The sequence below is a fragment of the Lithobates pipiens genome, unplaced genomic scaffold (genome assembly GCF_037356315.1).
Source record: "Lithobates pipiens isolate NorthernLeopardFrog02 unplaced genomic scaffold, aLitPip1_a1.2 Scaffold_19, whole genome shotgun sequence".
Taxonomy (NCBI): Eukaryota; Metazoa; Chordata; class Amphibia; order Anura; family Ranidae; genus Lithobates; species Lithobates pipiens.
Window position 1 is genome coordinate 554,006,833 of NW_027507764.1, and position 25,586 is coordinate 554,032,418.

The 25,586-nt window shown below is 43.2% G+C and overlaps 1 protein-coding gene across 2 annotated transcripts in view; it reads left to right on the forward strand.

Moving 5' to 3' along the window:
- The window catches only part of FAM91A1 (family with sequence similarity 91 member A1), a 109,499-nt gene that overhangs the window by 21,257 nt on the left and 62,656 nt on the right, over positions 1-25,586 (forward strand). For both annotated transcript variants that reach the window (XM_077493302.1, XM_077493303.1), the window contains exons 3-8: positions 2,775-2,926; positions 5,382-5,439; positions 12,995-13,062; positions 17,087-17,200; positions 22,101-22,191; positions 24,345-24,407. In XM_077493302.1, the coding sequence (XP_077349428.1) occupies positions 2,775-2,926; positions 5,382-5,439; positions 12,995-13,062; positions 17,087-17,200; positions 22,101-22,191; positions 24,345-24,407 (546 nt within the window). The remainder of the gene's footprint in view (positions 1-2,774; positions 2,927-5,381; positions 5,440-12,994; positions 13,063-17,086; positions 17,201-22,100; positions 22,192-24,344; positions 24,408-25,586) is intronic.

Consider the following 25,586-nt stretch of genomic DNA (forward strand, 5'->3'; position numbering starts at 1 on the left):
AAATAGAAAACTATATTTAGATTTTTACTCCAAAAGCATTTTATTAAAATAAATTTGATAAAAATCCCCAAAAATCGATTTAAATCCAAAATAAATTGTATTTAAAAAAAAAAAAAAAATTAAATCATTGTTTTATATCGACCCTGGCTGGATATCTGCTTTACACTTTCATCTTTTAGGCTGTGCTATGACTGGCACAATTTTTCATGCTGCATTTGATCATATAGTGCCGCCACTGCTGTCCTGTCCAGCCTCGCCGTCACCAGCCTGGCATGAGCTTTCTTCCAGCTTGTTGTGCTCACAGTAGCCCCCCCCCCCCCTCCACAGTAATCCGTCCTTTGTGGCCCAGTAGAGAGGCTCCCCCTCTCTCCTGATAAGAACAGCCGACTGAAAACCCATTTAATGTACCACCTGCCCGAGGATTATGTTCTGCGCTGTTAGAGGAGCTGTAGGGATTCGGTTCTTGTTGCCAGACAATTAAGCTGTGTGTTTGCCAGCTCTGTGGTTGGCCTATAAAGAAGGAAGCAATGTTGTCGTTGTGCTAAATTCCTGAGCGTGACTCGCCATGGGGAAGGACCATGCGGCACTAGAGTGGAGGGGCGCTGATCTCCCGTTGATTTTACAAAGATCTGCTTCTCGGCACACAGACGATGTAGAGCCGGGGACAAGGCTGAGGAACTACAATATGCAGCAAGCGATGACATGGAGCTCCTCAACCGCTGGAGTGTTGCCTTTTTTTTTTGCCTGGAGCTGCAGCCAGGGGTGTGTGAAAGGAAACGTTCAGAGGAAAGATTGCACAACTTTTATTTCAAACTTGCAGAGTCATTTTTTTTTTTTTTTAAAGGATTGAAGTTTTTTTTTTTTTTATCAGATGGAGAAGCCTGTAAATTTATACTGAATTGAATAACAATATTTGTGGCGCTAAGACCAACCAGTGAATAGATGAATAAATAAAAAAAATTATTCAATAAAAAATACAATTTAATAAAGTGAGTAACTATAAGAATAGCCTAGTACACAAATCTCATAATACATAAATATTTTGGATTATTAATACATTAACCCCGTGCGAATAGTCCAAAAACGTGCAGATAACGTTCAAATACTATTACGTCCAAAATAAAGTGCTCAGTGTGCTGCACACTATCCATTTCCTCTATCCAGATCATGCAAATCGCCATACGTTGGCACTTTGATGACAAAAAGCTGCTGCCATAACCCTGGTATTTTCGGGAACGGGGTGAGTTTGTCTTTAAGCTAAGCTAAAAGCGGCCTCCGCGGCAGATTCGCCGCAAGATCACATTTATTGGTGGAGTGAGAAATGCGAGGATGCGATCATCTCCACCGCTACCGGCGGGTCCGGTAAGCAGCAGAGACGACCAGAGGCTGGAGGTACCCTCCAGCCTCTGGTCGTCTCTGCTGCTTACCGGACCCGCCGGTAGCGGTGGAGATGATCGCATCCTCGCTTGTGAATGCCTGGCTGCCGACTGAGGGGAAGATGGCCCCTGATCGGCTCCATGGCATGGGAGGGCGGATGCAACGTTAGTATTTCACTGAATTTCCCCCCCCATCACAGGACCCCCATTACAAAGACCCCCCCCCCATCACAGATTCCTCTGCATCACAGAGCCCCCCAAACACTGACTCCACCCAATCACAAAGCCCCCCCCCATCACGTATGCCCCCCATCAGACTCCTCCCACTCACAGATTCCCCCCCCCCAATCACAGAGTCCCCTATCACAGCCTTCCAATCACAAAGCCCCCCATAACTGACCCCCCCATCACAAATCCCTCCCATCACAGATTATCCCCCCCCAGTCGCAGATCCCTCTTCGTCGCAGATCCCTCCCATCACAGATCCACCCTCCCCATCACTATCACATTTGATAGTCATGTAATCTTACAGATTACAGTGTACTGTATGTATTGTGTGTGTTTTTAACTTTTTGAATTTGGCACCGTGCTCTGTCCCCGTGTGTTGCAACGCTCGAAGGGAACAGAGCTCGGCGCTGTGATGGATGGAGCAGAGACATGGCTCGCACACACAGCAGGGAGACATCACAGGATCCTGGGGACAAGGTAAGTAACTTTACCTGGATCCTGCAATGCAATCCTGAGTGTGGCTCGGGGTTACCGATTTTGACAATGTATCAGAAAAGGTTACTACCACTTGATACAAGGGGTCCCCGACTTATGAACCACTCCTACTTATGAACAGGGCGCTGCAGGGACCCCCTGCCGTTCTGCGTGGACCATCTGCCGTTCTGCACATGCACGGCCAGACGGAGACTCGGAAAATGTCGGAAATGTCCGTATTTTTCCATGCATGCGCCGAACGGCATTCGACGGAACATTAGAAATGTCCGTAACTGTCGTTCTGCGCATGCGCGGCTGACTTGCGAACGTTTCCCGATTACAAACAGGAGGAAAGTCCCTAGCGGGTTCGTAACCCCGGGGACCCCCTGTAATGATTTTGGACGGACTTATAGGCCCATTGGCTGCCATTAGCTGTTACTGTGGCCATCTTGATGTCTGAATCTGGCTCGTGCATTATGACGGCGTTCTCTTTACTACGTGTAGGTGTAACAAATAATGCCATATTTTGATGATTTATGAGTATTGATAAACAATATGTTTTGTATTTTTCGAAACCTATGTCAAAACCACATCCAGTCTGTGGAAGTAAACGCTTTTGTGACGCCAGTGTCTATACTGTGGTCTTTTCTTATTAATGACATATAACAGTTTTATTTTTATTTTTTTTGTGTACAGTGAAACATGTGAAGAAAGATGAGCGGAAATACTATGAAGAACTCCTGAAATACAGCCGGGAGCATTTGATGCTCTATCCTTACCATCTGTCCGACATCATGGTGAAGGGCCTCCGGATAACACCCTTCTCCTACTATATAGGAATAATGGAGGTAGGTGTGTGTGTATATATGTGTGTGTGTGTGTATATGTATGTGTATATATATATATTATATAATGTATAATCACACAACCCCAATTCTTCGCTCTGTAAAATCGACATAAAAAGAGATTGTAATGACTCGCAAATCTCATAAGTCCATATTTTACTCACAATAGAAAACATATCAAATGTTTAAACCTGAGAAAATGTACAAGTTTAGCAAAGAAAAAAAAAAAGATCATTTTGAAATTGATGACAGCAACACATCTCAAAAAAGTTGGAGCCATGCCATGGTTAGCACGCTGTAGCATTCCATTCTTCTTTTAACATCACTCTGTAAACATGTGGGAAATGAGGAGACCAGTTGCTGGAGTTTTGGGAGAGGAATGTTGTCCCATTCTTGCCTAATATAGGATTCTAATTGTGTAACAGCCCTGGGTCCTCTTTTTTTGTTTCAAGATGGGGGCGATCAAGGGGTTAATGTGTTCTAACTGAAGGGGGGATGGGACTATGTAGGGGAAGAGATAGATCGCTTATACACACAGATCCGAGTTCTCCTTGTGTCAGCGGCAATCGCGGGAGCCGGCGGTGGTCCTGAATGCTGGGCACTCGTATCAGCTCGCCCTAGTGGCCACAGGGCGAAGCAACGATACATAACGTAGTTTCACGCAGCCGTGCCATTCTGATGCAGTGTAACTCCAGCGGCTGTTCGGAAAGTGGTTAATATTAAATATTTGCATGTCCATTGCCAGGTCACAGTTCTACTTTACACAAAACAGCAGCCCTCTTTGTATAAATATGTAATGTTTACAGGGTCCATGTATTTCCTGAAATTTATACTGAATACATCCATGTGTGTCCAGTGGCCATTTCTCCCATTCCATTGGGGGACTTGCCTCTATTTTTGCTCATTTGTTCCAAGCTTCTAATGGAAGCCCCCAACCCGCCAACCCCCTCCACCCCCCCCCCCCCTGAAGTTAAGGTTTTGGGAAGGTTTTTATAATTCTCCCCAGGTTTGGTGAAAGGATCTAGTGAGGAAAGTTTTAGCGCAGGTCTCAGGCCCATAGGTTAGGTCACTCAAGGACTTTAAAGTGCACTTGTGCCCAGACTACGGACTTTAAATCTGAACTCCAGAATTCTTTTTTTTCGTAATACCCTTCCAGTGGGGTTACCCCCCCACTACAAGGATAAATGATCATTAAAGTGTTTTTAAAGCAAAAATTATTTATTAAAATAAACTTCCTCTTCTGGGGTCTCCCGTTTGGTTATCTTGGCTCCTCGTCTTCTGTGTCTTCCCCCATAGCAAGCCGCTTGGTATGGGGGCAGACATGCAGGCTGGCTCCCAAGCCAGGCTGTGTGCGTCCATAGACACACACAACACAGCTTGGCCCCACCCCTCTGCTTTCTGCTTTGAGGATTTGACTGACGGCAGCAGGAGTCAATGGATCCTGTTGCAATCAGTCTGTCCTGTGAGAGCAGGAAAGGGCAGAGGAGACCGGCAGTTGGGCTCAGCACTCGGGTAAGTATTGGGGCAGAGGGGGGCACAGCAAGTGGTAAATGTTTTTTTTTTTTTTTTTTTTTTTTTACCTTAATGAATGGAATGCATTAAGGTTAAAAACTGTTTTAGCTTTAGTACCATTTTAAGTGTAGGGGTAGGGGAATAAGGTATAATACGCTGTTCTGCCTCTTCTCTCTGTTGCTCTGGCTTGTGGGCACACTGCAGGCCCTCTCCATCCTCGCATACAATGCAGGACTACTGATCCTGCATTGTACATGATTATGTCATAGTGTAAACACTGGTTGGAGTGCTGATGAAGAGGTTTCTGGGTGGACTGGTCACCTAGTGTCACCTGCTGCAGCAAGAAATTAGGTATTACAGCTTATTCCTCCACCCCTAGACTTAACCGTGGGAAACACCATGGCAAGGGTATAAAAAAAAAAAAAAAAAAAGAATCCTGGAATTACAAATTTACAAGTTTGAAGTTGGGTTTTAGAGTGTATACTGTAAGCTAAAAACGTTGTCATTAGAAGGCTGGTAGGCTACCATGAAAATACGGACTTATTCACTCACACATTTGCAGACATTAGATATGCCTAGGGTAAAATTCTAGGCATTTTCCAGTGCCCAAGGTGCAACAGGTGGGGTGTATAGTCAGCTATAGAAGTGAATGTACGCCCCTGTACTCGTGTAAATGCAGATGCTTTTGTGCATCTGCATTTACCTTAGTGTGCATGACTTATTGCCCATACGTGTAAGATTTGTGTTCAGGAAGTGGATTGTACACGCATGTTCAGCTAAACACCGATGCACTAGCTGTAGGCACATTCTTAGGTGCAGGATTGAAATTCGCAAAAGTGAATTTAATTCGAATGATTGATTGGGGTCAGGTATCCTTTTATATATACAGTTAGGGGTTTCTTATGTGTAGAGCCACTGTTAAAATTTTCTTTCCTCTACTTTACAGGACATTATGAACAGTGAAAAAAGTTATGATTCCTTGCCAAACTTTACCGCCGCAGATTGTGAGTACAACTCTCTAGTCTATGGCTTTTCTTTTCTTATTGCTTAAAGTGGAGCTAAAGTTAAAAAAATGAGTTTAGACCCCCCATGTTACCTGTGATGCCCTTGTTACAGAAAGAGTCATCACAGGGAACAGTGCCTAGAATTTTTACATGTGTCCTGGAGCAGAGAACTGCAGAGCTTGGCTGGCTGATACGCGTCACTGTAAGCCCTTGTACACACGGTTGGAGATTCCGATGGAATGTGTCCTATCGGACCGTTTTGTCGGATAATCTGACTGTGTGTGGTCTCCATCAGACTGTCTCCATCGGAATATCCGTCGGACCCAATTTTCCAACTTGCTGGAAATATTTTTTGACAAACTGGTCCGATAGGACATACTCCGATCATGTGTAGAGAATTACGATTGGACAAAGTACCACGCATGCTCAGATCAAATTCCTACATCAAAGCTATTGGCTACTAGCCTGAACGTAGTCCCATCGTAAAGCAATTACATCATCACGTTCTGAAATGTCTGATTTTCCAACAACTTTGTCCGACCGTGTGTATGCAACAGTTTCGGACAAGATCCGTCAGACAAAATCCGATGGATTTGGTTGTCGAAATCTCCGACCGTGTGTACAAGGGCTTACCCTTTCTATTTTGTCAATGACCAATCCGTTCTTCTGCCTGTCATGTTACAGAAAAAATGCAGAAGTAAGTGTTATCGTTTGTTATCTTTACCGCCGACGCCCTAGGCAGCTCGATGTGAAAGGAGTGTCATAGTGTTGTTTTAGCGGCGCTATTCGGCCACTAGCGGGGCAGTTTTAAAACACCCCCCGCTAGCGGCCGAAAAGGGGTTAAATCCACCGGCAAAACGCCGCTCCGGCAGCTGCCCAATTGACTTTCAATGGGGAGCAGTGGTGGAGGAGTGGTGAGTTCACCGCTCAAAAAAAGCTGCTGGCAGGACTTTTTATCACGCTCTGCCAGCGCACCACTCCAGTGTGAAAGCCCTCGGGCTGTCACACTGGAGTGAATGGAGCCACTTTTTTTCAGGCGCTATACAGTCACTATTTTTAGCGCTGTAGCACCTGAAAGACGATCCAGTGTGAAAGGGGTCTGACAGAGGAAGGAGTGGTTGGGAGTAAAGTGGAGGGATAAGAGTTGACATTTCCCTCTATTCTTGTGTCTATTATGCCAGTAAACGAAATGGGGGGGAAGAGGTTGTCACCGGGACCCAGACCACAATAAAAGCATTCTTGGAAGACTTAACCCTTCCTCACCGTGATAAAACTGAATTTTGCCCCTTTCCCCTGCCTTGATGGGAATTTAATGGAAAACTCCCCTACCGGAATCAGGTCAACAATAAAAGCTTAACGTAGGTTCTCATCTTTCCCAGTTTACCCCCAAAAAACAAAAAAAAACAAATAAAAAAAAACAACAGTTTTGACTGGAATGGAATTGACTTGTACTAGGGCTGTAAATAACGATTATTTTCATAATCGGTTAGTTGGCCGATTTATTGTTTTGTTTAATCGGATAATTAATAACCTTAAAAAATAAATGTGGTGTATAATTTAATATGTAAAGTTTAAAAAAAGGCAAGTTATTCTTAACCACTTGGGTACCGCGCTATTGCCGAATGACGGCATTAGCGCGGACCTAGATTTCCGGGACTACGTCTATTGACGTCGTCCCGGTTACGAGCGGCCTGCGCGCCCCCTGAGGGGCGCGCGCGGCGCGCTCGGTGATCGGCGAGTCTATGAGACTCGCCTGATCACCGATCCGTGCAAGGGGTCGATCCCGACCCCTTATCACGTGATCAGCTGTCAGCCAATGACAGCTGATCATGTGATAGAACGGAGCCGGTAATCGGCTAGAAAAAAAAAAAGCCGATCACCGGCGGCCGTGATCGGGACATCAGTCCCGATCACGGCCAGCAATGCAAGGCACCACATGCCACCTGCCAGTGCCCACCTGCCTCCCGCAGTGCCATCCTGAAGGATAAATAAAAGTAAAAGTAAGTGCCCCCCGTCTGTGCCCATAGTGCCCACAGTGCCACCCCACAGTGCCACCCAATCTGCCTCAAAGGTGCTGCACCCCAGTGCCGCCCATCAGTGCCCAGCAGTGCCGCCCATCAGTGCCCAGCAGTGCCGCCCAGCAGTGCCACCTATCAGAGCCACCTATCAGTGCCACCTATCAGTGCCCATCAGTCCCATCTATCTGTGGTACCTATCAGTGCCCATCCGTGCCACCCATCCGTGCCACTTATCCGTGCCACCCATCCGTGCCATCTTATCTGTGCCCATCTGTGCCGCCTTATCTGTGCCCATCGGTGCCGCCTTATCTGTGCCTATTAGTGCCGCCTTAACTATGCCTATCAGTGCCCACCAGTGCAGCCTATCAGTGCCCACCAATGCAGCCTATCAGTGCCCACCAATGCAGCCCATCAGTGCCCACCAATGCAGCCTATCAGTGCCGCCTTATCAGCGCACTTCAATGAAGGAGAAAAATGACCCGTTTGCAAAATTTTATAACAAACTATTAAAACATGATTTTTTTTTTTTTTTTGCATCTTTTTTTGTTTGTTTAGCAAAAAATAAAACTCCGAGCTGTAACTAAATACCACTAAAAGAAAGCTCTATTTGTGGGAAAAAAATGATAAAAATTTCACTTGGGTACAGTGTTGTATGGCCGCGCAATTGTCATTCAAAGTGCATCAGCGCTGAAAGCTGAAAATTGGTCTGGGACTGAGGGGGGTTTAAGTGCCCAGTAAGCAAGTGGTTAAATATCTCTATGCAGTGGTAAATATAAATAACCACCTATGTGGTTAGTGAGAAAAATCTCGAATCCGCTCTGAGAATAACAGAAGATATACTGTAGTGTATATACTATTAGAGGAGAGATATACTGTATATACTATTTGAGGTTGAATCTGGTAAATATCATCAGAGATCACATTTTTTTATTTAGATCCCTTTCACACTCGGGCTCATGTAATGTACCCTGCTCCCACATAATGTGCCTTGTTTGTGTGTGCCCTGCCCTCATGTAATGTGCCCTGCCTCTATGTAAAAGTTTTACTTTAAATGTGATTATAATGCCTTCTATTACCTGCAGTCTATCAGCCTCCACCTTCTCTAGGTTCAGATGCTGATCTTCCCTGCACAGACTTTTTAAAGTATTATTTTTTTTAAAATGACAAACATGTTATATTTACCTGCTCTGTGTAATGGTTTTGCACAGAGCAGCCCCGATTCTTCTCTTCTGGGGTCCCCCACCGATGCTTCTGGCTCCTCCTGCCTTCAGAGTGCCCAATAGCAAGCTGCAAATTCTAGGGTGCCCCTTTAGCAAGGTAAAAAAGTCCGCCTTTTAGACCCCCTCACTTCCTGCCCAGGACTACATGTCCCATGAGGCATTGCTTCTCACACATTCACAAGTTCTCGGGCACTTACTGACATGTATGGACGGTGTACTGAGCTGTATGGCAGCTGCACTGTATTTCCTGATGTATAAACAAATAATGCATTCTGGATGCAGGCCAACTAATCGGCTGGCCGATTAATCGATTATGAAAATAGTTGACATCGATTTTCATAATCGATTAGTTTTCGATGAATCCATTCGTCGTTTTAGCCCTAATTTGTACATGTATCATTGTGATTGCCTCATCACTGGGATATTTCATTTTGACTTTGCATAGGACTGCCACTTTCCTCTGCAAAAAAAGGGAAGTTCATTCAACCATCATAAAGATTTTCTTGAAGAGTGAATTTTTATTGCCACTGAAAAAGGAACAAGCCCTTTATAGTGTAACAAAAAAAAAAAGTGCAATTTAGGAGGATATGATATGCAGTTATGACTCATAATCATCAAAAACACACCAGCAAATCTTTTCATAGAAGCTGTAAAAAAAAGTAATATGACCCGTCGACCCATCTTAGGGCTCATGTACACAGGACGTTTTTACAGCTGCTGTTGGGGGAGTTTTTATTTTTTTTTTATTTTTTTTTTAACTGCCTCTAAAAGCCTATGTGTCCATGCACACATAAACTGTCAGAGGCATTCGTGTTTAGGGGCAGTGGAAAAAAACAGCCTGTACTTCCAGGAGCAGTAAAAACTAGTTGTAAAGCGAAAAATGCGTCTAAACAGGTCAAGTCCGCGATTGACGTTTTTAGGCATTATTTAACCACTTGCCTACCAGGCACGATCACCCCCTTCCTGCCCAGCTTTCAGCGCTGTTGCATTTTGAATGACAATTGCGCAGTTATGCAACGCTGTACCCAAATAACATTTTTATCATTTTTTTCCTCACAAATAGATCTTTCTTTTGGTGGTATTTGATCACCTCTGCAGTTTTTATTTCTTGCGCTATAAACAAAAGAAGAGGGACAAGTTTGAAAAAACACAATATTTTTTACTTTTTGCTATAATAAATATCCAATTTTATTTTTTTATTCTTTTTTAAACAAATTTTTTCCTCAGTTTAGGCCGATACATATTCTTCTGCATATTTTTGGTAAAAAAACAAACGCAATAAGCGTATATTGATTGGTTTGCGCAAAAGTTATAGCGTTTACAAAATAGAGGATAGATTTATAGCATTTTTTTTATTTTATTTTTTTTTTTATACTAGTATTGGCAACAATCTGTGATTTTTTTTATCATGACTGCGATATTGCAGAGGACATATCGGACACTTTTGACAAATTTTTGGGACCATTCACATTTATACAGCAATCAGTGCTATATAAATGCATTGATCACTGTATAAATGTGACTGGCAGGGAAGGGGTTAACACTAGGGAGTGATCAAGGGGTTAATATGTTCCCTATGGGAGTGATTCTAACTGTGGGGGGAGGGGACTGACTGGGGGAGGTGACCGATCGGTGTCCCTATGTACAAGGGACAGACCATCGGTCTCCTCTCCTCTGACAGCAGGTGGATCTGTGTGTTTACACACACAGATCCACGGTCCTGTTCAGTTACTGGGCAATCGCGAGTGCCTGGCGGACATCCCTAGCGACACGGTGCGTGTGCCCCCTAGTGGCCTGCAAAAGAAATCGCGTCATATGACGGCGGCCCAGAACAACAGCTGATTCTTTCCACCATCATTTGACAGTGGGCGGGCGGGAAGTAGTTAACATAGGGAGTGTTTTTAATGAAAAAACGAGGGAAAACACGCAATAACGCTAATGTAAAAATGCGGCTAAACGCGTTTTTATCGCTGCTGTCACGCTGAGCCCTTAAAGGGGTTGTAAACCTTCGTGTTTTTTCAACCTTAATGCATCCTATGCATTAAGGTGAAAAAACACCTGGCGCCCCCCCCCCCCCCTCCGTTTTACTTACCTGAGCCCTGGAACTTGACCCGGCTGGGGCACACTGTCTCTCTGCCTGGGGTTTTCGGCTCTTAAATAGTTAGTAAGGTTGAATAAAGACACCAGTCCATCCAGTTCAACCTGAGTGAGTGCCTACAAATGTCCTCATCCCTGTACATTGCACACTCACATCAGTCCCTACCCTCAAGTAGCCCACAATCCAAAGTCCCCATTCATATACTAGGGCCAATTTTGAGCAGAAGTCAAATTAACCTAACGGCATGTCTTTGGAGTGTGGGAGGAAACCGGAGTACCCAGAGGAAACCCACACAGGCACAGGGAGAACATGCAAACTCCAGGCAGGTAGTGTCGTGGTTGGGATCTCTTGATTGGATAGATTGATAGCAGCACAGCCACTGGCTCCTGCTGCTGTCAATCAAATCCAATGACACAGGGGCGGGGCCGAGTCATACATTCGGCGGCTATGGACGCTGAATGCTGGACTCGGGAGCACGCCCGCAAGGTAACCCCCTCGGGAGAGAGCTTCTCATAGGGGGTTGTCTGATGTGGGGAGGAGCCACGAGAGCCGCAGAGGGACCTCAGAAGAGGAGGTTCGGGGCCACTATGTGCAAAACGAGCTACACAGTGGAGGTAAGTATGACATGTTTGTTATTTTATTTTTATATATATATATATATATATATATATATATATATATATATATATATATATATATATATATATATATATATATATATATATATATATATATATATATATATATATATATATATATATATACAAAGCTTTACAATCACTTTAACCACTTGGGATCCACGCTATTGCCAAATGACGGCATTAGCGCGGACCTACTTTTCCGGGACTACGTCTATTGACGTCGTCCCGTGCACGAGCGGCCTGCGCGCCCCCTGAGGGGCGCGCGCGGCGCGCTCTGTGATCGGCGAGTCCATGAGACTCGCCTGATCACCGATCCGTGCAAGGGGTCGATCCCGACCCTTATCACGTGATCAGCTGTCAGCCAATGACAGCTGATCATGTGATAGAACGGAGCCGGTAATCGGCTATTCCTCCTCGCGCTGACAGCGCGAGGAGAAAAAAAAAAAGCCGATCACTGGCGGCCGTGATCGGGACATCAGTCCCGATCACGGCCAGCAATACAAGCGACCACCTGCCCCCTGCCAGTGCCCACCTGCCCCCTGCAGTGCCATCCTGAATAAAAGTAAGTGCCCCCCGTCAGTGCCACCCAGCAGTGCCCACAGTGCCACCCACAGTGCCCACAATCTGCCTCAAAGGTGCTGCACCCCAGTGCCGCCCATCAGTGCCCAGCAGTGCCGCCCATCAGTGCCCAGCAGTGCCACCTATCAGAGCCACCTATCAGTGCCCATCAGTCCCATCTATCAGTGGTACCTATCAGTGCCCATCCGTGCCACCCATCCGTGCCACTTATCCGTGCCACCCATCCGTGCCATCTTATCTGTGCCTATCTTTGCCCATCAGTGCCGCCTTATCTGTGCCCATCGGTGCCGCCTTATCTGTGCCTATTAGTGCCACCTTAACTATGCCTATCAGTGCCCACCAATGCAGCCCATCAGTGCCGCCTAATCAGCGCACTTCAATGAAGGAGAAAAATGACCCGTTTGCAAAATTTTATAACAAACTATTAAAACATGATTTTTTTTTTTGCATCTTTTTTTGTTTGTTTAGCAAAAAATAAAACTCCGAGCTGTAACTAAATACCACCAAAAGAAAGCTCTATTTGTGGGAAAAAAAATGATAAAAATTTCATTTGGGTACAGTGTTGTATGCCCGCGTAATTGTCACTCAAAGTGCATCAGCGCTGAAAGCTGAAAATTGGTCTGGGACTGAGGGGGGTTTAAGTGCCCAGTAAGCAAGTGGTTAAGGATGCACACTTTTCCTGTGCACAGGGACTGGGCAGACCAATGTAAACTGTTTGGAGCCTCTCCAGTTCCAGGCTAGGCTTCCTGTTTTCTGTTGAGAAGATCAATAAAATCGCTTGCCTTTTGCGGTGTGTATATGGGATCTGGCACATGGGTGCCTGAGCCGGTTCGATGTAAATCCTGGCCTTATGCCAGGCCTCTGTAATGCTGGTTTATTGTGATACAACTGTGCCTTTTCATCACATGTTGAATATTGGATTGCTTTTATTTAAGGACATGATAAAAGAATTGTGGGATTTTCAAATGAAGTTTAAATCGCTGTTCTTCTTTCACAAAGGTCTTAGGCTTCTCGGTATTGGAAGGAACCAGTACATAGACCTGATGAACCAATGTAGATCATCAAAGGTAAGATGTTTCCCTTCCCCTATTTAGCACTGAATTTTGGCAGTTCAAAGCACTTTGCATGTACATCTGGAACAGGTTTAAACACTTCTTCTCCAGACGTTTTACCCCCCTTCATGACCAGGCCATTTTTTGCGTTCTGCCACTGTGTTACTTTAACTGACAATTGCACAGTCATGCGACGCTGTACTCAAATAAAATGTATTTCGTTTTCCCCACAAATAGAGCTTTCTTCTGATTACATTTGGTCGTCACCTGCGTTTTATTTATTTTTTGTTTTGTTTTTTTGCGCCATCGTTTAAAAACAAAACAAAACATTTTTTACTTTCTGCTATAAAATACATCTAATAAACAATATGTAAAAAAATCTAATTTCTTCATCAATTTAGGCCATTATGTATTCTGATACATATTTTTGGTAAAAGAAAAATCCCAATAAGCGTATATTGATTGGTTTGCGCAAAAGTTATAGCGTCTACAAACTACAGGATATTTTTATTTATTTATTTTTTACTACTAGTAATGGTGCCATTAAGCGACTTAAAGCTGGACTGCAATATTGCGGCGGACAATTGGATGCAACCTGACGCTTTTTTGGGAACAAGTGACACTAATACAGTGATCAGTGCTAAAACAATACAGTGCCTTGAAAAAGTATTCATACCCCTTGGAATTTTCCACATTTTGTCTTGTTACAAACAAAAACATAAATGTATTTTATTGGGATTTTATGTATTGGCTCAACACAAAGTGGCACATAATTGTGAAGTGGAAGAAAAATGATAAATGGTTTTCAACATTTTTTACAAATAAATATCTGAAAAGGCATGCATTTGTATTCAGCCCCCTTTACTCTGATAACCTGAACTAAAAATCTAGTGGAACCAATTAGTAACCCTAATTAGTAAATAGAGTCCACCTGTGAGTAATCTAATCTAAGTATAAATACAGCTGTTCTGTGAAGCCCTCAGAGGTTTGTTAAAGAACCTTAGTGAACAAACAGCATCATAAATGTCAAGAAAACACCAGACAGGTCAGGGATAAAGTTGTGGAGAAGTTTAAAGCAGGGTTAGTTTAATAAAAATAAAAAATATCCCAAGCTTTGAACATCTCACAGAGCTCTGTTCAATCCATCATCTGAAAATGGAAAGAGTATGGCACAACTGCAAACCTACCAAGACATGGCCGTCCACCTAAACTGACCGGCCGGGCAAGGAGAACATTCATCAGAGAAGCAGCCAGGAGACCCATGGTAACTCTGGAGGAGCTGCAGAGATCCACAGCTCAGGTGGGAGAATCTGTCCACAGGACAACTATTAGTCGTGCACTCCACAAATCTGTTCTTTATGGAATAGTGGTAAGAAGAAAGACATTGTTGAAAGAAAGCCATAAGAAGTGATGTTTGCAGTTTGTGAGAAGCCATGTGGGGGACACAACAAATATATGGGAGAAGGTGTTCTGGTCAGATGAGACCAAAATTTATCTTTTTGGCCTAAAAGCAAGACGCTATGTGTGGTGGAAAACTAACACTGCACTTCACCCTGAACACACCATCCCCACCTTGAAACATGGTGGTGGCATCATCATGTTGTGGAGATGCTTTTCTATAGCAAGGACAGGGAAGCTGGTCAGAGTTGATGGGAAGATGGATGGAGCTAAATACAGGGCAATCTTAGAAGAAAACACTTTAGAGTCTGCAAAAGACTTGAGATTGGGGTGGAGGTTCACCTTCCAGCAGGACAACAACTCTAAACATACAGCCAGAGATACAATGGAATAGGGCTGAAACAACTAATCGATTAATCGATTACTATTTTCATAATCGAATAATCGGACACTAACATAATGGGGTTAACAAAAAACTAAAATTAGCACTTTATAGTACAAAAAGAGCAAATCGCTACTGTAAATATTACTTTCACTGTCCCATAGTAAAACATTAACCCCTTACAGTAGCGATTTATTTGCTCTTTTTGTACTAATTTTAGTTTAACTCCATTATGTTACTAAACATATCAGACCTGGGTCACACCTCTGTGTTTTTTGGTGCTTTTTTTCAGAAACACACTACAGTTCATTTACATGGTTTCCTATGGGACACGTTCACATCCATGATTTTGTCAGCTGCTGCGTATTTGGAAAAGACAAGGACTTTTTTTTTAATGCAAAATGGTGCTATTTTGTTTTTTTGGTTCAATATATTTCAATGGAGAAGCTGCAGAAAAGCATGTAATAATGCGTTTTTGTGGCAATTTGTGTTTTTTAATCTGCCCAACAAAAAATTGGCCAAACAAATATGTAAAAATGCAAATTGCAGCAAAATTATTTTTTTTAAGGATATTAACCGATTATTTGATTATTTGAAACAATAATCGGCCAACTAATCGATTATGAAAATAATCGTTAGTTGCAGCCCTACAATGGAATGGTTTAGATCAAAGCATATTCATGTGTTAGAATAGCTCAGTCAAAGTCCAGACCTAAATCCAATTGAGAATCTGTGGCAAGACTTCACAATTGCTGTTCACAGACACTCTCCATCCAATCTGACAGAGCTTGAGCTATTTTACAAAGAAGAATGAGCAAGAAATGTCACTCTGTAGATGAGCAAAGCCGGTAGAGACATCCCCAAAAAGACTTCCAGCTGTAATTGCAGTGAAAGGCGGTTCTACAAAGTATTGACTTAGGGGGGCTGAATACAAATGCAAGACACACTTTTCATATATTTATTTGTAAAAAAAATTAAAAAACATTTATTATTTTCCTTCCACTTCCCAACTATGTGCCACTTTGTGTTGGTCCATCACATGAAATCCCGATAAAATACATTTACGTTTTTGGTTGCAGCATGACAAAATGTGGAAAATTTCAAAAGATATGAATACGTTTTCAAGGCATGTATGCGCTGAGACTGGCATGAAAGGGGTTAACTTCTAGGACGATCAAAGGGTTAAATGTGTGCCTAACTATGTGTTACTGTGTGTGTGCTGTTTTTACTAAGCAACATGCTTTGCAGGGAGAAAAAAACAGCACATTGCCGCTGTCAGAAGAGAGCCCTGTGTTTGTTTACCTACACAGGGCTCTTTTAGGTAAAGTCCAGAGCCGATCGGCAGGTGCCGGTGACCAGTCAACGTGAGGATGCTTCCTACCCTGGCAAGCGGATCACCTACTGGGTACATGATGCGGCGCAGAGCGGCCATCTTGCCGCAGTATATGTATGGTGGGCTGTCGTAAAGTGGTTAAGGGATAGCAGGCGCCCCCTGGTGCTTGTAATTACTTTCTGTTTCAATGCATTCCCCTTCTGTCTTGTTTGCTCTCCAGAGACCTCCAAAAATTGCCTTGTATGTTATGTGTCAATCAAGATCCTCATCCTGTCCCTCCTGAGTGCATGGGGGTCTGCCAGCTGGCTGCAGGAGATAAACTCCATACTTGGCAAGGTACTTACCAACAATTCACAAATTGATTGTTGGCATGCCCACCAGACAAGTATCAGGTTCAGAGGGATGGCAGTGCTTATATCATTCATGAAAGGTTTATGTAATCTGCCTGTCACCAGAAAAATAAATAAATATATGGAGATTTACTAAAATTGGAGCCCTCAGAAGCTGGTGCAGCTGCGCATGGCAGCCACTCAGCTTCTAACTTCAGCTTGTTCAATGAAACTTTGACAATAAAACCTGGAAGCTGATTGTTATCTATGCACAGCTGCATAAGATTTTACATGCTCAAGTTTTATTAAATCTCTCCCATAGTGTTGTGAACAATTGCACAGTGGGTAGCACGCTCCCATTTGACCGCTCTGGTCATTAACCCCCAGCACTGTGTAGTATGGAGTGATTTAACACTTCTGTGTACTCGGAGGTACTGAGAATTTGGGAGAGCAGTTGCAGTAAATGGAGTGGAAGGGCTATGACAGTAAGGTTAAGTATTCTAAGTGATTCTAAATTGTTTCCACCTATTTGTATCACGGAGTGATTGATTTTAATCATCAGTTTAATCTCTATTTTGTATGTCTCCCCCACAATAGAAATTCTTTAGGAGGAAAACCGCTCGTGACTTGCTGCCAGTGAAGCCTGTAGAGATAACCATAGAGCCATGGTGGGTGGTGCAGTCTGGGTACATCACTGAGGATGACATCAAGGTATGGACTACAATACTATAGCTGAAGGTTTAAATCAAGTACTTTTTATGTGCTTTATGTATAAAATTGCATTAACGTAAAAATGTGATCAGCTTTTCAGAACATTGGAGGAAACATAACGTGAGAAGGTTGTTGCACTTAGTCTGGCTCTTTTGGCCATGTAATATTATAATATTTTACTCCCAATAAGTTACTCCCAAGCTTGAGGGCTCGTTCACAGTATATGTGGTTTCCACACTGGATAAACACCAGTGACCACATGGACATCTAGAAATGCAAAAGTGCTTTGCTGCTGTGCAGAGACAGCGTAGTGTAAGGATAGGCTCTGGTGTGTTTGCACACCACACGTGCAGAGCCTGCCAGGAAGTCGGCACTGCGCTAATCGCAGGCAGTGAGACATTTCCCGATCTCTGCCGCTGCACATCGGGACAATGTCTCACTGCCTGTGATTAGCGCAGTGCCGACTTCCTGACGGGCTCTGCACGTGGAGTGTGTGAACACGCCGGAGCTCATCCTTAGTGTAGTACTATGGTACTGTGCAGACATAGTTTAGTATTCTGCTACTGTGCAGACATAGTGTAGTATTATCCTACTGTGCAGACATAGTATAGTACTGTGGTACTGTGCAGACATAGTATAGTACTGTGGTACTGTGCAGACATAGTATAGTACTGTGGTACTGTGCAGACATAGTATAGTACTGTGGTACTGTGCAGACATAGTATAGTACTGTGGTACTGTGCAGACATAGTATAGTACTGTGGTACTGTGCAGACATAGTATAGTACTATGCTACTGTGCTAATGGCAGGCAGTGAGACATTTCCCGATCTGTGCAGCCGCACATTGGGACAATGTCTCACTGCCTGTGATTAGCGCAGCGCAGTGCTGACTTCCTGACGGGCTCTGAACGTGAAGTGTGCGAACACGCCGGAGCTCATCCTTGGTGTTGTACTACGCTACTGTGCAGACATAGTTTAGTATTCTGCTACTGTGCAGACATAGTATAGTACTATGGTACTGTGCCGACATAGTATGGTACTGTGCCACATAGTATAGTACTATGCTACTGTGCCGACATAGTTTAGTACTATGCTACTGTGCTAATCGCAGGCAGTGAGACATTTCCCGATCTCTGCAGCCGCACATCGGGACAATGTCTCACTGCCTGTGATTAGCGCAGCACAGTGCCGACTTCCTGGCGGGCTCTGCACATGGGGTGTGCGAACACGCCGGAGCTCATCCTTAGTGTAGTACTATTGTGCTGTGGAGATATAGTTTAGTATTCTGCTACTGTGCAGACATAGTACAGTACTATGCTTCTGTGCAGACATAGGAGGTTATTTAAGAAAGGCATATCCACTTTGCACTGCAAGTGCACTTGGAAGTGCAGCAGCTCTAAATCTAAGGGGTAGATCTGAAATGAGGGGAAGCTCTGCTGATTTTATCATCCAAACATGTGCAAGCTAAAATACTGTTTTTTATTTTCCTTTCATGTCCCCCTCGGATCTACAGAAACTTTACTTCCAAGTGCATTTGCAGTGCAAAGTGAATTTTCCTTTAGTAAATAACCCCCATAGTATACTACTATGGTACTGTGCAGACATAGTATAGTCTTTATGCTACGGTGCAGACATAGTTTAGTACTGTGCAGAGACATAGTGTAGTATTATACTACTGTGCAGAAATGTAGGGGCTGAGTTACTAAAAACTGGAGAGTGCAAAATCTGTTGCAGTTGTGCATGGTAGCTAATCAGCTTGTTCAATTAGCTTTGACAATAAAACCTGGAAGCTGACTGGTTTCTATGTAGAGCTTCACTAGATTTTGCACTGTCCAGTTTTAGTAAATCAACCCAACAGTGTAGTATTATGCTACTGTGCAGAGACTGTGTAAAATTATACTACTGTGCAGAGACATAGTATGCTACTGTGCAGACATAGTGCAGTATTATGGTACTGTGCAGACATAGTATAGTCTTTATGCTACGGTGCAGACATAGTGCAGTATTATGGTACTGTGCAGACATAGTGTAGTATTATGGTACTGTGCAGACATAGTGTAGTATTATGGTACTGTGCAGACATAGTGCAGTATTATGGTACTGTGCAGACATAGTGCAGTATTATGGTACTGTGCAGACATAGTGCAGTATTATGGTACTGTGCAGACATAGTGCAGTATTATGGTACTGTGCAGACATAGTGCAGTATTATGGTACTGTGCAGACATAGTGTAGTATTATGGTACTGTGCAGACATGGTGCAGTATTATGGTACTGTGCAGACATAGTGCAGTATTATGGTACTGTGCAGACATAGTGTAGTATTATGGTACTGTGCAGACATGGTGCAGTATTATGGTACTGTGCAGACATAGTGTAGTATTATGGTACTGTGCAGACATAGTGTAGTATTATGGTACTGTGCAGACATGGTGCAGTATTATGGTACTGTGCAGACATGGTGCAGTATTATGGTACTGTGCAGACATAGTGCAGTATTATGGTACTGTGCAGACATAGTGCAGTATTATGGTACTGTGCAGACATAGTGCAGTATTATGGTACTGTGCAGACATAGTGTAGTATTATGGTACTGTGCAGACATAGTGTAGTATTATGGTACTGTGCAGACATAGTGCAGTATTATGGTACTGTGCAGACATAGTGCAGTATTATGGTACTGTGCAGACATAGTGCAGTATTATGGTACTGTGCAGACATAGTGTAGTATTATGGTACTGTGCAGACATAGTGCAGTATTATGGTACTGTGCAGACATAGTGCAGTATTATGGTACTGTGCAGACATAGTGTAGTATTATGGTACTGTGCAGACATAGTGCAGTATTATGGTACTGTGCAGACATAGTGCAGTATTATGGTACTGTGCAGACATAGTGCAGTATTATGGTACTGTGCAGACATAGTGTAGTATTATGGTACTGTGCAGACATGGTGCAGTATTATGGTACTGTGCAGACATAGTGCAGTATTATGGTACTGTGCAGACATAGTGTAGTATTATGGTACTGTGCAGACATAGTGTAGTATTATGGTACTGTGCAGACATAGTGCAGTATTATGGTACTGTGCAGACATAGTGCAGTATTATGGTACTGTGCAGAGACAGGGATGAAGCATCACTTTGTGCACTTAAAGTCAAAGCAAACAATAAAAGTAAACAGGACGCTGCATCGCTGGAACCGAGGCGAGTATAGTTCTGCTTTAACCACTTGCCACAAAATCACATACCTGTACATCATTCTGCTTCAAGTGGTTGTACTTGCAACTGCAGGCATCACCCCAGTACCATATTTTTTTTAGAGCCAACGGTCGGTTTTCTTGTGATAACAACTGATGCGACTAAGTAGCTGCTCGATTGTTTTCACAAGCAGCCGGAGGGGACATCCCCCATCCTGCTGCCTTCCACCACTAAACCTGAGCCCTCCCGTCCCACCGGGAGGCCCAAGCGACCAGCTGGCATCTCCGCCGGCTGGTTGGAGACCTAAACAAAGACGTCACTTCTGAGTTTAAAAAAAAAGTCAGTATTCAAAACAGACAAACTTACAATTTTGAATGCTTTTAAGTGTAAATTAGGGATTTGGGGCCACGATCGTTAGAGCAGGAGCACTAGATCTCTTCTGTAACTCTAAACAGGTAACCGTTTAAAATGTTATGCGTCGCCCATGGAGATTTTTAGGTACCGTAGTTTGTCACCATTCCACGAGTGTGCGCAGTTTTAAAGCGTGATATGTTGGGTATCTATTTACTCGGTATAACATCATCTTTCATATTCTACAAAAAATTGGGCTAACTGTACAGTTTGTCTGTTTTTTTTGATTCATGAAAGTGTATTTTTTCCCAAAAAAATGCGTATGAAAGACTGCTGCACAAACACAGTGTGACATAAAATATTGCAATGACCGCCATTTTATTCTATAGGGTTTCGGCTAAAAAAAAAAAAAAAAATATATATATATATATATATATATATATATATATATATATATATATATATATATATATATATATATATATATATATATATATATATATATATATATATATAATTTTTTTTTTATATAAATAATGTGTTTGGGGGTTCTAAGTAATTTTCCAACAAAAAATACAGATTTGAACTTGTAAGCAACAAGTATTAGAAAAAGTTGTTAAAGTGATTGAAAATGTTAATTTCATGTTCAGAGTGGGAGGAACAAGGGGAGATGAGCTATTCATACAATGTGCTTCAATTTTGAAATTGCCCTTTATAAACACTGTAAATTTTTCTTTCTTAAAGCGGGAGTCCACCGGGACTCCGCGTTTTTTTTTTTTTTTTTTTTTAAAAGCCAGCAGCTACAAATACTGCAGCTGCTGACTTTTAAATAGTGACACTTACCTGTCCAGCGCGCCCGCGATGTCGGCACCCGAAGCCGATCGCTCGCTCGTCTGGCGGGTCCTGCCGCCGCCATCTTGGGTATGGGAATCAGGAAATGGAGCCTTTCGGCTTCATTTCCCGGTTCCCTACTGCGCATGCGCGAGCCGCGCGGCGCAATCCGGACGGTCCCCGCTGCCTCTGGGAGCTGTGTGTTTCCCAGCAGGCAGCGGGGCACTTGCTGAAGGGGGCGGGCGCTTGCGGAAAGGGGCGTAACGTACGCCCCTTTCCGCAGAGAGCTAGCCCGGAAGTGGGTGCAGTTACCTGGATTATCCAGGTAACTGCACCCCCCTCCCCCCTGAAAGGTGCCGATTGTGGCGCCGGAGGGGGGGGGGATTCCGATGAGCGGAGGTCCATTTTAGGGTGGACCTCCGCTTTAAGAAATAATTGAGAATTATGGCTACTCTTATATTTCCTATTCCCCTCTATTGCAGATTTTACCCTAACTTATTTGCACTTTTTCTCTAGGTCTGTAGCACACCAGAGAAAAAAGCTATTGATAAGATCATTGACTCTGGACCTCAGCTGGCTGGTTCTCTGGAGTATAACGTTGTTCATAGTAAGTATTGGCATCACAACTTCAACATCTTTTACAGCATTCTTATCTGAAGGCTATTGATGGTCACATACATTACAGCCTGACTGTTGAGTGATTAACCACTTCAGCTCCAGAAGATTTTACCCCCTTCCTGACCAGAGCACTTTTGTGATTTCTTTTTTTCCCCACATTTAGAACTTTCTTTTGGTGGTCTTTCATCGCCTCTGCGGTTTTTATTTTTTGTGTTATAAACAAAAAAAGAGCGCCCATTTAAAAAAAAAAAAAAGCATTATTTTTTACGTTTTGCTATAATAAATATCCCCCAAAAAAATATAAAAAACATTAGTTTAGGCCGATACGTATTCGTCTACATATTTTTAGTAAAAAAATTGCAATAAGCGTTTATTGATTGGTCTGCACAAACGTTGTAGCTTCTCAACATAGGGGATAGTTTTATGGCTTTTTATTATTATTCTTTTTTTTTCCCTAGTAATGGCGGCGATCTGCGATTTTTATTGGGGCTGTGACATTATGGTGGACACGTCGGACAATTTTGACAAATTTTTGGGGCCATTGGCATTTTTACAGTGATCAATGTTATAAAATTGCATTGATTACTGTGAAAATGTCACTGACAGTGAAGGGGTTAAGTGTGTCCTAGTACATGTTCTAACTGAAGGGGGGAGGGGACTGTGTAGGGGAGATGACAGATTGCTATTCATACTCTGTATGAACAGACGATGTGTCTGTTCTCCCCTCAGAGAACCCGGAAACTGTGTGTTACACACAGTCCAGTTCTCAGTGTGCCCTGATCGATCGCGGGAGCCCTGCGTTGATCGTGACTGCCGGGCACTCTCATCAGCTCCGTGGGCGAGCATGGGGGCGCGCATGCGCCCCCTAGTGGCTGTCTATGGTACTGACGTACCATGACAGCGATTCGCGCCGTCGAGCCATGTTGCCGCAGTATAACTGCAGTGGCTGGTTGGCATCCGGTTAATAAAAAGCTTAAAGTGGTTCTAAAGCCTAAAAATGTTTTACCACAAAGAGGAGTTGCACCCGTTTTTTAGTTTATTAACAGTCGGCAGCTACAAAAAGCATAACTGCTGACTTTTAACCACTACAATACAGAGCACTTTCGCCCCCTTCCTTCCCAGCCCAATTTTCAGCTTTCATCGCTCTAGCGCTTTCAGTGAGAATTGCGCGGTCATGCTACACTGTACCCAAATGAAATTTTTATCATTTTGTTCGCACAAATAGCTTTATTTTGGTGGTATTTATTCACGACTCCGTTTTTTATTTTTTGCAATATAAGCGAAAAAAAAGCGGAAATTTGAAAAAAAAAACAATATTTTCTTTTTTCTATTTTAAAAGAAATCCAATAAAATCAAATTTTGTCATAAATTTAAGCCAAAATGTATTCTGCTACATGTTTTTGGTAAAAAAAATTCTTTCTGAATTTCAAGGAACAATATTGGTCAATAAGGCCACCCATCCCATTAAAGCAGTGGTTCCCAACTATTATGGCAGCCAATTTTGCCGGGGAGGGTTGTGGGGCGTGTGGTTGTGGTGAACGGGTTGGGGGATGGGATATTATCGGAGTCTTTCCTCAGGACCCCTTCACACCACAACCCCCCATTTACAGCACAGGTCCCCCCTTTTATTTATATCAGTGTCCACAGTTCCCCTTCACATAACACCCCCCTTTAGATTACAGTGCCCCTTTACAGTGCAGCCCCCTTTACATTAATGTAACGAGGACTGCTCTATAAAGGGGGCACTATGATGTAAAGAGGACTGCACTGTAAAAGGGGCACTGTGGTATAAATGGAACTGTATTGTAAAAGGGGCACTGTGGTATAAATGGAACTGTATTGTAAAAGGGACACTGTGATATAAAGGGAACTGCATTGTAAACGGGGCACTGTGATATAAAGGGAACTGCACTGGGAGAGGCACTCCACTCCATTCCAGTCTGCAGCTCCTCCTGCCCCCTGCTCGGCTGTCGGCCGGGTGGGTGGAGGAGCTGGGAGAGGGGACACAGGGATGGCTGCACAGCAGGAGGTGAGCGGCGACTGTGGTCTTTGATAGAGATGGGCTAAATTTTGCTTTTCTTTGAATTGTAGTCTGTACTTTCTCTTATTTGGTGTTAACAAACATCATTCCATGTCTTTTAGGCCTTTATAATAAAGGATTCATATATCTTGATGTACCAATCTCAGATGACAGTTGTATAGCTGGTAAGTACCCAATTAAATCAGGATTGTATTTCTATACTTTCGCTACTTGAATAATGTAATGCTGTTGCTAATATACAATATAACCTTCTTCTTTGGTCGATCATAAAGTAAATGGTCAAATCATGCACATTAGGGAAGGGTTAGGGTTAGTATAGATTTGAGGTCAGAGCTCTGTGCAAGGCTGGTTGAGTTCCTTCACACCAAGCTTATCATTCCATGTATTTTTGAAGCTGGCTTAGTACACAGGGGCACGGTCATGCCAAAACAGAAAAGATTTTGGGTGATTACCCAAGGCGCCAGATTTTTGCCGATTGCCCAAGGCGCCCAGATTTTGGGCGGTAACTCAAGACGCCAGATTTCTCCCCAGCTAACTGACAGGGCACACACACTTGTTATACTGCTTACTGTTCATTTCATCTTATGTCCTAGTCCCATTATCTCCAAACTGCAGCCCTCCAGCTGTTGTGGAACTACACGTCCCATGAGGCAATGTACTGACACTTACAGCCATGACTAGGCATGGTGGGATTTGTAGTTCCTGAACAACTGGAGGGCCACGGTTTGGAGACCCCTCTTCTCTAGACTGTTCCATAGGTCTGGCCTTTGTTCTTTTGTATCTTGTTATTGCAGAATTATGTTTATTTTTTATTTGCTGAACTCTTTGTCTTTGGAAAATGTTGTTTGTCTGTATTACTCATTTACTTTCAACCTCTCCATGGGAATTGATGGGGAACGATAAAAGCAGATTGCTCAGCATTTTTGCCACCCATAGAAATCTTAACATTGCAGCTGGAATTGATTGTACACCGTTTGACTCAGTTTTACAAGCAGCACCAATTTTTGAGGTCAAAGTGACCGCACTGCAACTGTAAGCCAAATGCTTGGATTGCAGCTGCTGTGCGGAATTGAAATACAAAATCCCCCTCGACTTTGAACGCAAAAAAAAATAAATTAAAAAAAAGCCAAAAACAGGCGGTAGGATTTCCTCCTGTATGCTTGCCAGCCACTGCTCCATCGCCCTCTAAAACGCAATCCACCGCAGATCTATTTTTTGAACGTTATACAGACTGCTGCCTTTGATACCTTTTTAAAATGATTTAACTGCTTGCTGACCGCCCTATAGCACTTTTATTGCTTCAGGGCGGTAGCTGTGCGCCGGATCACAAAAGTGAGTACACC